This window comes from Choristoneura fumiferana, unplaced genomic scaffold (genome assembly GCF_025370935.1).
Source record: "Choristoneura fumiferana unplaced genomic scaffold, NRCan_CFum_1 Sck3bRy_348;HRSCAF=598_pilon, whole genome shotgun sequence".
NCBI classification, from domain to species: Eukaryota; Metazoa; Arthropoda; class Insecta; order Lepidoptera; family Tortricidae; genus Choristoneura; species Choristoneura fumiferana.
Window position 1 is genome coordinate 83,076 of NW_027413003.1, and position 14,287 is coordinate 97,362.

General features: G+C 37.0%; 3 protein-coding genes across 3 annotated transcripts in view; 2 read left to right on the forward strand and 1 right to left on the reverse strand.

Annotated features, from left to right (window-relative positions):
* Positions 1-999: 999 nt before the first annotated feature.
* Positions 1,000-1,886, reverse strand: LOC141445096 (proteasome assembly chaperone 2-like). Its single transcript, XM_074110876.1, has one exon. It carries the CDS (start codon positions 1,758-1,760, stop codon positions 1,020-1,022), a length of 741 nt encoding a protein of 246 aa, XP_073966977.1. The 5' UTR covers positions 1,761-1,886; the 3' UTR covers positions 1,000-1,019.
* A 270-nt stretch (positions 1,887-2,156) lies between these two features.
* Positions 2,157-4,489, forward strand: LOC141445087 (peroxisomal biogenesis factor 3-like). Its single transcript, XM_074110870.1, has 2 exons — positions 2,157-2,384; positions 2,596-4,489. Exon 2 carries the CDS (start codon positions 2,822-2,824, stop codon positions 3,944-3,946), a length of 1,125 nt encoding a protein of 374 aa, XP_073966971.1. The 5' UTR covers positions 2,157-2,384; positions 2,596-2,821; the 3' UTR covers positions 3,947-4,489.
* Positions 4,490-10,147: 5,658 nt separating this feature from the next.
* The window catches only part of LOC141445097 (glycoprotein 3-alpha-L-fucosyltransferase A-like), a 29,250-nt gene continuing 25,110 nt past the window's right edge, over positions 10,148-14,287 (forward strand). Inside the window, exon 1 of the mRNA XM_074110877.1 lies at positions 10,148-10,435. The gene's annotated coding sequence lies outside the window, so the exon portion shown is untranslated. The remainder of the gene's footprint in view (positions 10,436-14,287) is intronic.

Below are 14,287 nucleotides of genomic sequence, written 5' to 3' on the forward strand. Positions count from 1 at the left end.
CGTTAGTATTGTGAGGGCCGTTTGACGTTTCAGTCTTGCTTGGGATTGGCTCATTTAGTTATTTAACCAATCACGAGCGCGACGCAAACGTCAAATGGACCTCACGATACTAACACCATCTAGCGATATTTCGCCTGACGAAAAACCCTCATTGAAGTTCATTGAACTCATACACTGTCTGATTATGGCTGTAGCATAGCCAATTGCAGATTTGATAAAAAATAACTTTTAAAATACTAACAAAACATTAGGAAAATGAGCAGACACAGCTGTACAGATTAAACATGTAAATACAAACATACATTGACTGTTAAAATCATTACTCTTCCTTTGGCTTTGCCGTAGTCAAGTAAAAATTAGCTGGCTAGTGAGTTGTATTTAAACAATTGAGCCGCATAAGTGTTGACACACAGTATCAATGGTTAATTATCATCTTTTTGTTAGTTGGTTTAAGTAAGAGTCACACTGAAAACCAGTACTATGCAGTGTGGTCTTGTCCTACTGCTACTTTTCAACTTTTTAAAAGAACAAACCGTGAGATTAGTTAAAGGGTAATTGAATCTTTATTAGCCTTGTTACAATACATTATGTGTCAGACAGATCTAACAATAAGCTAATTCACAGTAAACTAGATACTGTAAACTCAGTCTGCCACCATTAGTACAGTCACCATCAGATATTTCAGAGCGGCCAAGGTGGTCAAAAATATTGGCACATGCACTCTATTATAAAGGTATTAGAGATCATGTTTCAATATACTTGGTCACCTTGGCCGCTCCCAAATATCTGATTGTGACTGTACCATAATGCTTCTATAGGTAGTCATTCACAATGATGTGTGCCGTGGTTCTTATTACAATGTCATTAATGTCTAATTTTGACAAAATCATGCATCTTCGTGGATGGCACTAGGTATAAGCTATTATTTGTGCTTTGAGAATTTGCTGAACTCAGAATTCAGTTAAATGGTGTGATAAAATTAGAAATAAAAACATGATGGAAAAGATATAACCAATTTATTAATAAATATCTCCAGGTGGAGGTCTTCCAAATAAAAGTTTCCAGGATACAGGTTGAATGAGCTGGGACATCAGGTCTTCCTCATTGAACAGCGGCACAAGACTTGTCAAATGAGACACCATCTCATATGCATCTGGAATATTATCACCTTCAGAACAATATTTATACACAACCAAACAAGGTATGCCATTTTCTTTGCTTATATTAAAGATCAATACTGCAAAACCACCACCATGGATCCTTATATCGCCCTCAGCAGTTTCATGTGCTAGCCAGTTAAGTGAATTAATTTTGTCAGTGTATGGTGATGCTTCACTGGATAAATATCGAAATGGAGATGTCATGATGTGTTTTCTCTCATGAGCATAGCTGCTTGTTACCACAATTATGTCTTTGATCTCTTTTCCCTTAAAGGTTGCTACAATTTCTTGCAAAAAGTTTTGAGCATATTCGTAAACAAGGGGAGCTCTCAGCTGTAGAATTACTAATTTTCTTTCTTCAGACTTGTATGCTTCACAACTGCTAGAAAGGTTACTGGATTTTAAATCGTAGGGATCATATCCGGCAACTGGGATGAGTGCAGGACTGTAAACTGAAGCAATTTTCTTCATGTTCAAAGATGAAATTAGCAAGTCACAAGCTAACTGTCCAACATTGCCGACAGCTACACTAGGGATGATCAATGTGAACCCCTTCAAATCACTACTGTCGAAAAACTTCCAGAGACTATTTTGGGGCATATTGGGTTATTCACAACTTATAAAGACTGGGAAAATAAAATATTAGGTATATTTTATTACAAAAAGCCGCAAATCACGATGTTATTTTTGTTTTGACATTGACGTTACGTACGTTCAAAGAGTATAAGTACCTATATCGTACGTTACACCAATGTTGCCATTCTATATAATAAGATTTCTGAACGAAATATTTAAAACGCGTTCACACAAGCGACTTCTTTATTATTATTTGAAGTATTTTATTTTTCATTAATATTGAAATTTTAAATATGACAAAAATACCACCAAAAAATCAAAATTTTGTACAATTACAAATAAACAAACAAACAGAGCTGTAGGTTTTCAGGTTTTTTTCGTATTTTCTTTCGTGACTGACAACTCCATTGTAGACTTTTGACAGGCCACTGATCTTTGATCTATGATAATAATTTACTTACGGTCTAAACTGTATGTGTGCTTTATTCAATACCTACTTATTTTTTGGCATTTGAAAACCAAATTAAAAATTTTGTTGTTCGGAAACGTTTTAAGCACCACATTAAAATTGATATGACCGAAAAACAAACTGTTGATCCGCAACTGGAAGACTTCATCCTCGCCGAAACGCAAAAGCAACGTTTCCAGGTTAGTTACGATATAGCATTTCCGTGTATTATTACTTTTCTGTCTTCATTGTTCGCACGAAATGTTGCTTGAAAGTAATAATATTAATAGAACTCTATTATTTATCTGATAAGCTGTGCAGTGTATTGTGTACGACATTAAAAGTTTGTTCTTTAGTTATGTTGTTTGGTGCCTAACTTGTGTTATATATCTGCTATTTTACGGATTCCAGGTGCTAGTCCACGGTCTCACAGACACATGCTGGGACACGTGTATGGGACGGCCCTCCACGCGCATGGACTCTAAGACTGAAGTATGCATCATGAACTGTGTGGAAAGGTTCATTGACGCTACGACTTTTATCACGAAACGGCTCATGAATACAACTAAATATCGTTCGGATTCACCTCTGGAATTCCAATAATTTAGTGAAAAATCAAAACAATTAAAGAAATAACATGTTTTCTAGCATAAGGAATTTTTTGCATCGTCACAGGAGGAAGTTTCTTGTTACTGGTGCAGTCTTTGGTGGACTGTACATCCTGACAAGCTATGCCCAGAAAAAATTAAGAGAATGGCAAGAAAGAGAAGCAAAAAAATTTTTTGAAATGACTCGCAAAAAGCAGCACTTTGAAAGCACAGAACGGACTTGCAATCAAACAATTCTGTCTCTGTCTAAAATTGTGAACGAAAATATCTTAAGCTCTCTAGACACAGAGCGAATAGTGCATGAATTGCAGGAAAATCCAGAAAATAAGCTGGCACTGTGGGAACAAATGAAAGTAATGATTTTCACCAGGATCTGTGTTATTGTTTATGCATTGAGCATTCTGCAAGTAACACTGAGGATCCAGCTGAATATAATTGGAGGATATCTGTACAGAGACTCTGTGTGTGAAGATGACCCCCTTATTGATGGCGAACTGCAAGCTAAATACTTGTCCCTCTGCCATCATTTTGTTGGGCCAGGTATTGAAGACTTAATCAAACAAATTGAAAAAGCTGTCAAACGAGTTGTAGATCCCGTTTCACTCAAAAAGAAAATCACCTTACAAGAGGTAGAACAAATGTTCTGGTCTATACAAACCATTTTGTGTACTGATGCTGAGCAGGGAGATCCTGTGAAAAAAATGGTCCACTATATAGTGGGACACACAGTAACAAATGAAGCTAAATTGGACACAATTGTCAAAGAAACTATGGATGTACTAGAAAGTGATGAGGTCACATCAATTGCTATGTCCTCAATCGGTAGGAGTTTTTCATCCATTATTGATGAAGTGGCAAACATATTTGCAACAAAATCAGTGCCAACAACGAAAAACCATTTGGAGGTTGGGGAGGAACACGTGGTTACCAATGGAGCTTTAAGGCTGGGGGCAAATGCAGGCCCATTTGTGGATGTGAACAAAGTAGAGCTACATTTTGTTAAAATTTTACCTCTTATTAATGAATTAGTCACCAAGAACACCTGTAAAGGCAACACTAACATTCCAGACTTGCTGACCCAGCAACTCACACTCAATGATAAATTGAAACTTTTGGGTGCAAATATTTATGAAGTGTTTAGTAGTAGTGCATAGATTAGTGTTGTCAGTACTGTTCTCTATTTAGCTACGTGACACTAGCTAGCCAATAGAGAATCCGAGTAAAGGAATAGACTTTTATTGACTAATTGGGTATTGGGGTTCATATTTTAAAGTTATCAATAGATGTGGTGGGAATTATGGTTTTTCATAAATAGAAAATTAATAAGTTTTACTTTCAATTTGTATATTGTCTTATTTTGTGAAAGGTTGGCATGACAAAGGTACCTTCAATTTGTATTAGACTACTTGATCAGTTCTACTGTAACATTTATTCATTCCTTAAAATATTCCTGATTCATTTCTGACCACTACTTTTATCTACATATTGTCACTACTTTGAAAAATCTCATATCTAAAATCAATATGTCAACAAAATTGAACCTTGATGTAATGTCTATAAAGTTCACTCAGAAAAATTATCTATTTTGAGCTATGAGTTTTTTTAAAAGTAGTGACGATATTTAGTAATGGATAAGATAATTTGTATATCTGTAATAATAAAGGTGGTAAATGAAAATAAACTTTAAAATCCAAATAGTTTCTTCATTATTTTTATTACTTATTTTTTCATCCTGCACAATAAAGCCCATAATCTGCCATTTTTTTTAAGAAATTCCGGTATCGAGTGACACTCGGACTCGCGCCGTCAAGACGAGTTTAATTACGTACTCTTTACGTACCAGTTTGGAACCCTTTCATAATCACCATGATTTATTTGACAGATTAGTTGCACAAAGGTTCCACCTCTGTACCTACATGATTCAGTTTCCTCTACTGTAGGTACCTAACCTATCTTTTTATCAGAATCGGTTGAGCCGTTGAGTAGTTAAAAGCGGACACATACAGTCAAACAGATAAACCTCCTATGGGCTTCCCGCAATCGGGTGAAAATACCAGTGGCCGTATTGTCTAGCACCCAGGCCTTCGCCATAGTAAAAGAGGAGTGTATGTAAACTCCGACCCTTTCGGAGACTTAACTGCCTACTCCGGCGCGGACGCTTAGGGTTACCGATGCCTATTTTAGGGTTCCATATTGACTCATAAAATTCTTACTACTATTTTTTATTTTTTTATGGGTATTTGTGTTCATAATAATCACTCTTCATGACTTTTTTTCTCATACTTTTTTTGTTCATAATTTTTTATTACTAACATCGGAACTCATAACAGACAGTGTTCATTTTTTTTTTTACTCATAATGTCATTACTAAGAACACATCTCAACTCATAATGTTGTTTTTCAGAAAATTTTCCTTCATAACAGACGAATATCATAATTTTCTTATTAATAATGGCATTAATAAGAAAACATTTGAACTCATAATATTGTTTTTCATAACGGTAACTACCTATTCAAAATAAGATTTACTTATATCGTTAATAATTATTTATATTATATTAGTATTAGTTAGTTGAAAAATATGTTCGTCCGCGCTTCTAGTCACAGTTCTACCTAACACTCCTCCTCGTCGCTTCGCTTCATTTCGCACCATCGAAAATTTTCCAAGTCCCTGCGCGTCAATAATGCGGATAAATAACACTTATGATTAAGAAATATATGAAAACAAATATTAGTATTAACAAAGTTATGAATATTGGCGTTATGAATTAGAATGATTAGGAGTTTAAATCGTTAGTATAAGAAAATATATGAAAACCAATATTAGTATGAACAAGGTGTATGATTGATTAGTGATATTATGAATTCCGATGATTATGAGTTTCGATCGTTAGTATTAAAAAATATATGAAGAGTGATCGTTATGATGTAAAATGGTATGAGAAACATTTTCGGACTTCCGATAATAGGACTTAAAAATGTTATGTGAAAAAATGCGCACCCCTATTTTAGATTAATAGGCAAATAATTTTAGTACGAAAGTTAACTTAAAATTGTTTTATGTCTGTGTCTAGACAAACAAGATTCTATGCCGCTATTATTGCTACACTAAATTTAAAAATATTATTTATAAATTCGCCGGAGTGGTTATGGCGACTGTATACATATTATAGTCATGTTTACCTACACATATAGGTTATAGGTAGGTAGGATCTCTTCATGTGTCCCTGCACGAAACTATTACACTACACTTACATACTACTAATTTACAACTATACTGCGTGCTAACTATAAGCGTGTCGAACACGCCCGAAATAGGGTTCCGTAGCCATTACGAAAAAATTAAGTAATAATATTCCAAGTTTATGTATATTTTATACCGTAGGCTGCTATTTGCTCTTAAACTACTAATAATTCTCAAGCAAACTTAGCCGTTATAGTTTTCCTTGAAAGTTTGATATATTTACTACCATCCTGAATTTCTTCAAATTTTTCCACCGACTGGTTTAAATTTAAGAGGGGGGGGGGCGCTCGATTTTAATGAAAATGTGCACTTTAAAAGTTGAATATTTCGCAAAAAAATCAATGAATCGAAAAATCGTCTTAGCAAACCCCTAATGGTTACACCCACATATCGAAGGGACCCTAAAAAAAATATTTTCATTTTTTATTGTACCATTTTGTTAGCATAGTTTACATATATATCCGTGCAAAATTACAGCTTTCTAACATTGACAGTCCCTGCCATTTATGCCATTTTGGCTCCGGAACCCTAAAAATACCTACGTAAGCAAGACGAGCGAGCTAAAATCAAAACGTACGGCACCGACGGCAGCGCAGCACAGCCTTGACTACAGAAAACTTAATCCTCCTTAAATTATCAGTGTGTGCGTGCGGCGGGTGCGTGCGTACCGGCGCCAACCGGCGCGCACACATTTAAGCCGCGCGATGTACTTTTGTTTGTAGTGAACCTACTTCTCCTCTTTTACTATGCTCTCGCGATCGCATGAAATTCACCATCTCTTTCTGACCTCGTCTTAAAACCGTGTGACAGAAAGAAGTGATGAACACGATCGTGATTTCGAGTGCGTTAGAAAATCAATAAGGCTTCAGATCACCAATAAGCATAATAGGTCAGCATTAAGAAGTATTTTCCTCATGAGCTAATTTTAGTTTGTCACAGTCGGATATTTCCATACTTGAATATGTTTCATAAATTATTGAATGGACAACAAATACTTCTAACAATAGATCCACAGATCCAGTACGAGTACCTAATCTACTATACCTACCTTGAAAAGTTTGTATGTGTCACTCGCTAGAACCTTGTTGTAGTCATCATTTGCCGCAATTAATAAATAAATAAATAAATAGCATGGGACACTAAACACCAATTGACCTAGTCCCCAAACTAAGCAAAGCTTGTACAATGGATACTAGGCATCGGATAAACATACTTATATAGATAAATACATACTTAAATACATATTAAACATCCAAGACCCGAGCACAAACATTCGTATTATTCATACAAATCTGCCTCGGCCGGGAATCGAACCCGGGACCTCAAGCTTCGTAGTCAGGTTCTCTAACCACTTGGCCATCCGGTCGTCGTCGTCGTAGGTAGGTACTTATCTAAAAAAAAAGCAGAGGTTCAATGAGACAGGGTTCTACCAAACTTGTCAAGGTATAATACTATCTGATTATTGTAAATCACCTTTGTGTCACATAGAGCCACGTCAAATTCATTATTTTCCTGAAATTGAAAGCAGAATCTTGTTTCATCTTTACCTACAGTTCCTACAAAAAAAACATAAAGTCGTTCTATTTAATTTTATGTCGGAAGCTATCTTTATGCTGTCCTATACATTTCGTGGCTACTTAATTTATCACGTCATGCCACTACACGGGCATTCTTCAGTTGGTTCCGACGGTTATTTATGTTAGGTATATTTTCTTTAGTGGGATTCCGTTGCGTACGTGAGTGACAACCCGAGCTCATTCCTGGTTGGTAGGTAGATAAGTATAAATAAAAGTTCTAAAATTAATTATTTTAGAAAGCTGCCCATCTATTAATAATGGCATTAATAAGATATATATCTAATATATATACATATAATATATATACCCATACAATATGCGAATCTGAACTTTTCGTATTAATCATACGTACTCATATTACGTATTGATCATCGTTTTACTTACATTATTTGAAATATTTACATCGAGTAGAATAAATAGTCGAAACTTACCGCTCGAAATAATTTTTAGATTACTTTGAGAAAATGTAGAGCTTTATTGAATTTTGTAGCAATGTACGGATTTGTTACATAGAGCAGAGTACCTATTCAAAACTTACCACTCAAGTTAATTTTCTGGATTAGTAAAAAAAATGTAGAGCTTTAATTTTGTAGCAATGGACAGATTTTATTAATTTTTCAAATATTATTTTCCTAGTTTAAGCCCTATGAGTAGCCGAATCTGGTGATTGATGCACCGGATATCTAAACTTTGATAAACGATAGAGATTATTTATCTTTATTACGTAAACTGATCAACAAATGGGCGCAGTCGGTCGATATCAGTCACCGCGTCCCTTCACGTCACCGTTGTGTCTACCTAATCTATGTACCTACTTTACATATAGCTCGGGACGTTGGAATTACTTTCTAGGATTGTCGATATTTTCGATCACACGACTGACTGAGTTATATTGATCAAATCTACACTAGAACTTACGAGTAAAGGCATTAAAAATCTCCTATACACTGCAACTGCAAAGTGTTTGAATAGAGCTGAACTGGGTACTTAAATATGAGCGTTTAGCCCTATGAGATGTTACCGCTGGTGGATTTCATCTCTAAGTTAATTAGAGACGCTTAAAATGGTCAAAGAACCACGAACGGGACTTATCACGCTAACACACACGAGTAAAATTTACCTCGACGTTTCGAATATTACAGTGGCCGTGGTCACGAGTGGACTTAGAAATTACCCTAGTCCCATTGCAGGGCACACCGCACAGGTCTCCTCTTAGAATAAGAGTTAGCGCACAGTAGTTACCACGCGTCCCAGTACATTGGAAACTTCACACACACCATCGAATTGCTTCGCAAGCTTGTGCAGGATGCTACGGGATGTTTTCATTCACAAAAATGCTTGTGGTAAATTTCTATTACAATTCCGCACATGAATTTCAAAAAACTCAGACGCTAACCCGGATTTGAACCCGTAACCCTCTGCTCGAGAGGCCATTGTCAAACGACTAGGCCAACATTGCTTCTAAAAATAATCTCTAGCTACGACAAAATCTTTATAGTCTGACTGACTTACTCATACTGCCCAAATCTTGCAAGGCCTTGAAAGCTATAATTTTGCGCATTAATTTCCATTTGTTATGGATGTATTACAGATAAGGAATAAGGACGAAATAAGTGAAATTTCCACGATGCTAAGCTGCCTGTGTAAGCGAGTAAATATTATTTCAGCTAACTATTTGAACTCTCCTACAACTGGGCTCTTAGGCGGAAAAACTGCATTTTGCTTCCTGTTCTTTACTTCTTCACGCTTAAAGCGCAAAACAAATTCAAATGGAATTTGGTATGGAGATAGTTTGAGACATTGGATAGTTTCTATCTCGGAAAATTGTACAGTTCCCGCGTGATAACGACATGTGAATCCTTGGTGTGCCTTGGTATAAGTCGCTGGCAAAAGCTATAATAGTAATAGTACGTATTGAATATCTATTTGCCGCATATTAGTACGGGACACTACACTGCGCGTGTTCCGATACACACTTGGCTGGTTTTCTTGAGTCTAGTAATAACACAAACAACCAGAGGCCGAAAGATTGGGATGGTTGTAGTAGATAGAGTTTATATTAACTTAACATTCATCCAACTTGTCGTTAAATGTTTTATGGCTGTCGTAGTAATACATACAACAAGTCACACAACAACGCTGTCGCAGTTAAAAATAAAATAACCCAAAAAGAGCTTAAAACGTGTCTTACGACTTAAAGTGACCTTACATCTCAGGATACTATTGGCCGAAATAGCATACCTATTGTAATATGCATCTGAATCTGGAAAAGATAGGGCAGTGCAACGCTAAGGCCAAACTCTAGTCAGATAGGAAACACGAGGCGAGGTACTGTTTTGTGGCAGTCACCGTGGCGGCGCCCGTTCAGCCTACAGTTACGCAGCGTCTGGGCCTGGCCCTACGAACTTCAAAATTCGAACTTAGTTTCTTACCGTCCCGCTGACGCTAATATTATTTAATATGAGAGTGAGAGGGACGATACAATATGAACTTCGAATTTCGTGGTAGCCCCCCTGTATGTGTGGAGCCGTCACTGCAGGCCTATGGCTGCGGCAGCCTGCGCGCGCACCCTTCCGCCGTAGCCGCGGCCGTTGTGCTTCGCGATAGCCAATAGCCCGCCAGAACTCGGCCGGAACGCGCGCCGCTGTCGCCTTATCGACGCGCAAACGTGTACCTACACGGGTGACACCCGGATCGCAACCAGTGCCAGTGCCATACACGTTGTTTGTGGAATATACCATACAAATCACGGATAACATCGAATCCAATATTCCGCCGATTAAGGATTCCTGGCACCGAAGGACCACACGATACAAAATCACGTAAGTAAATAAAATCGTTACGAGTATTTTAGTGCGATTGATAAAACAGTTTAATTAAAAACGCTATCGACAGCTTTCGATAACATTTATATTTCAGCTGCGCTATAAAATAATCTTCACGGAAATCGGGATTCCTTGTCGTAGGTACTTATTTTAAGTTATGTAACTAGCTGCTTATGTCAAAACAAAATGTGAGAGTCAGGGGTGGTTGTTAGCGTGCGTGGTGGCCACCCTCTTTTAGGTACTTAAATTTGCGTAAACACCGGTTAAGCGTTTCAAAGTGCAAAATAATATTAACCTGCGTTAGGTACCTACCTATTAAACTTCGTTCTTGAATGTAGGTATCTTTTTGTTTTGAATAGCCCATGTGCGCACTTCTGTTGTGCATCACCACCACTCCGTTTAGGTATCTACACAATGACGAAGGAGCCAAACAAGGCTAGCGGTTATTACAATGGCCCTACGTTACCTACACATCATTGTTTTATTTTGTTTGCAATGTTCAATTTAAGTAGTTTCAGCTCGAAGTTTATTTGGACTACCGGTATCCGTCTTTTATTTACATTGGCCAGTAAAGACAAAATGCGCGCGCCGTGTGTTTATGTGTGTGTGTGTGCGTGTGTGTGTGAACATAAAGTTAAAGCCTGTATACATGAATACATATTATGGACTGACGACATCGTGAGAGTTGCGGGTAACCGGTGGATGCAAGTAGCGAGTTGTCGTTCATTGTGGCGTTCTAGGGGGGAGGCCTTTGTTCAGCAGTGGCCGTCCTCCGGCTGATGATGATGATGATGACACGAATAAAAAACTAAGTATACATTTTCTTGCTCGCTAATCCTGCCGAGAAGCAGCACTGTTGTGTTTCGGCGTGGAGAATAAGACAGCAGGTGAAATTACTGGCACTTGAAGTATTCCATTTAGGCCTCTAGGTTGGCAACGCATCTGCAATACCCCTGTGTTGCAGATGTTTATGGGCGGTGGTGATCTCTTACCATCAGGAGATCCACTTGCTCGTTTGCCATCCAGTCGAATAAAAAAAAATTTACTTGAAAGTATTTCTAGTTGGACCATACCACAGAATAAGTAATACCATACAAAGGTTTTGAAGTCTTTGCTTTTATGCCAAGACCATCTAGCGCTTGCGAAACTGTTGACGTTAGTGTGACATAGTCGTAAATTTATACGCAATATCGGTAACATACCCAACTTTATGTATTGCGATTTCTAGAACGTCTTGCAGAACCAAACTCTACACAAGCTGTAACTGTAACTTATCTAACCTGAAAAAAAGGCACGGCCCCCGTTCATAAATAAATGGCTTCTAAACAACATCGACCTTCAGGTTCAAAGCCATCAGAATATATTAGTTTTGATTAAAACCGACCCACTAAAATGTATGTGAAAAACTACCTAACATTATTTTGCAACAAATAGTTGATTGTTCAAAGAAAAGCAACAATTTCACATGAGACATTCAGCCGCATAAGTCTTTGAATGTGAAAATGGTGTTTTCTCCAAATTTTTCGCGCATAACTTTTTTTCTTTTATCCCAGCAATCGTATGTATTTGCATCTTTTGTATTTACCTACATCATTACGTAACAACAAGGATTTCTTTATTTATTTCAATGACCGAGAGTTCTGCACATGCATTGGTAGGTATGTCCTATCTATGATTATCCAGTGTTAGCAGAGCTCCTATCCTAAGCAAAATATACGCAGCGTGGTGTCATCTTAGAAGACAAACAGACACAAGAAACAGATTTTCAGGCATTTCTTATTACTCGATTAGATAACAGCTCCCTTCGTACTTAATCTAGATATTTTTTAGTTTATTGTTAGGCATTGATAAGACGAACATATCTACCCATTGCAGTATAGGTATAATAATAAATAGAATAGAATAGAAATATGTTTATTCAGCCAACACATCATACCAAAAAAGAGAAAACACATTTACAAAATGATAAAGAATACAAGAACAAACAAATAATGATGTGAAGCCGAAATGGTCTCCACTCAGCGGTGCCGTTGGCACGACTAGCGTTGTCAACGGCGCTGGTTTTCTGCGGAGCCAGCGAGGTGTGCGGGACAGCATACTGCGCGACTTGCGTCAGGCGAGTAATAAATACATAGTACTCGTGCATATAAATGTAACAAAGATAAATATGTATGTAATAATTTAAATATACTTAATAGTTTAGATATTTGGCGGTCACCCACAATCCGACAGACTAGTAACCTATGCTTGGGCAACAGTACCTTGTTGGTCCATAAGATAGCTCTTCAGTTTGGACTTGAACCCACCAACAGTATTGCTTTCCCTGACCGGTGGAGGATAAATAAATAAAATATACAATAAATATAATATATTATATTTATCAGCAGGTCTACCATATATTGTTTTGTGCAATTTCCTTATATTGACTAACAAATGTACCTACTGTGAAAATTTCAACCGGCTCACTGAATAGCTGCGGGTCTCATAAGTCGTTCGGGTAGGTACGCTGAAATCGATTACGCGCGCTTTCGTGTGATCGTACGAGTGTGAAACAGTATTTATGAAATAATGGAACACACTTCTATCTAATCAGTCACAGCTATTACTTATCCACAAACGCGTTTGTTCAAACGTAATCATTACATTTACTACCTATCGATTATGGTAGGTATGGATGATGTGCCTAAATGTATCAGAAATATTTTTTTTAAATTGAATTTAATTAAATGGCAATGAAACTATTTACGAGTTTTCTAAAAAATAAGGGAAAACGAAGTGGGGATGTATTTGTGTTTAATATGGGTAGCTTATTGGTACAGTCAGCAACAGAAGAAAATGAACGGTTGTATGTAGAGCTCAAAAGGTCTACACCACACACACATGGTAATCGTGTGCTCTCTTTAGCTTTACCTATAGTGTATTATGCTCTTTCTAGAAATCCTCCTTGGTCATCCTCAATTATTCCATTAAGTGTTAGGGTTAAGGAGGGTTAAGGTAACTGTGCTGTGCTCAAGATGATTGATAAACCTATAGTAGCATCTCGGCTTAGTAGTAAAAATCTCTTTATCATCCCCAAGCTATTGTTCATGCCTTTGACTCTAGTATGTAGGTATTTTAATTATTTATTTATTAGTGCTCTATTCTGAATGAATGATGTATGATAAGATACATAATTATTATGGCTTGATTAGAATCAATTATTATAGCGGGCTGTATTCGTCAACTCGATCAATTAGGAATTAGAGACGATTTGCACCCATCTGTTTAATGGATAAAAAGTATTTTATATCAATTTAGTATGTTAAAAAATACATCGCGAGCGGGTTTGCTAAAAAAATCTGGCGTAATGTTTTGTAAAACATAAAACAGAAACTTCCATTTTGTTTATGGCATTTACTCATGAATTTCACGAATAAATTTAATACCAATCGAAAGTATGAAGCCTATAAAATGTATAAACGTTGGGTTGTCTATTTTTCTCGTGGCATACTAATAACGAGTTAGCAGTTAAATCAACTCGTTTTTGGACCCACTGTATAATAATTTAATCTTATATCGCATTAGCGTTATTTCACTGGTTTACCTAGCTGCAAAAAATCTGGTTCGAATTTGCATGACGGTTGTAGGTTTTTTTTTACTTTGGCAGGAATTTTTTAGGCAACCCATTTTCGGTAATTTTTTTTCATCGCACTTGCTCGTAAACAGTGTTCGTAACATGCAGGCTTAATGTGCTTGTCATGAAACCCGTGGTCGGTAAATGAGTCATTGCCCGTACTAATTTTCTTGTCATGAAGCCCAAGGTCGGTAAATGAGTGTGATACTGCATGGCGTGCTGCTCGTGCTGGCGTG

Coding starts and splice junctions, on each gene's coding strand:
- LOC141445096 (XM_074110876.1), bottom strand. CDS start 1,760: ATGCCCCAAAATAGTCTCTGGAAGTTTTTCGACAGTAGTGATTTGAAG.
- LOC141445087 (XM_074110870.1), top strand. CDS start 2,822: ATGTTTTCTAGCATAAGGAATTTTTTGCATCGTCACAGGAGGAAGTTT.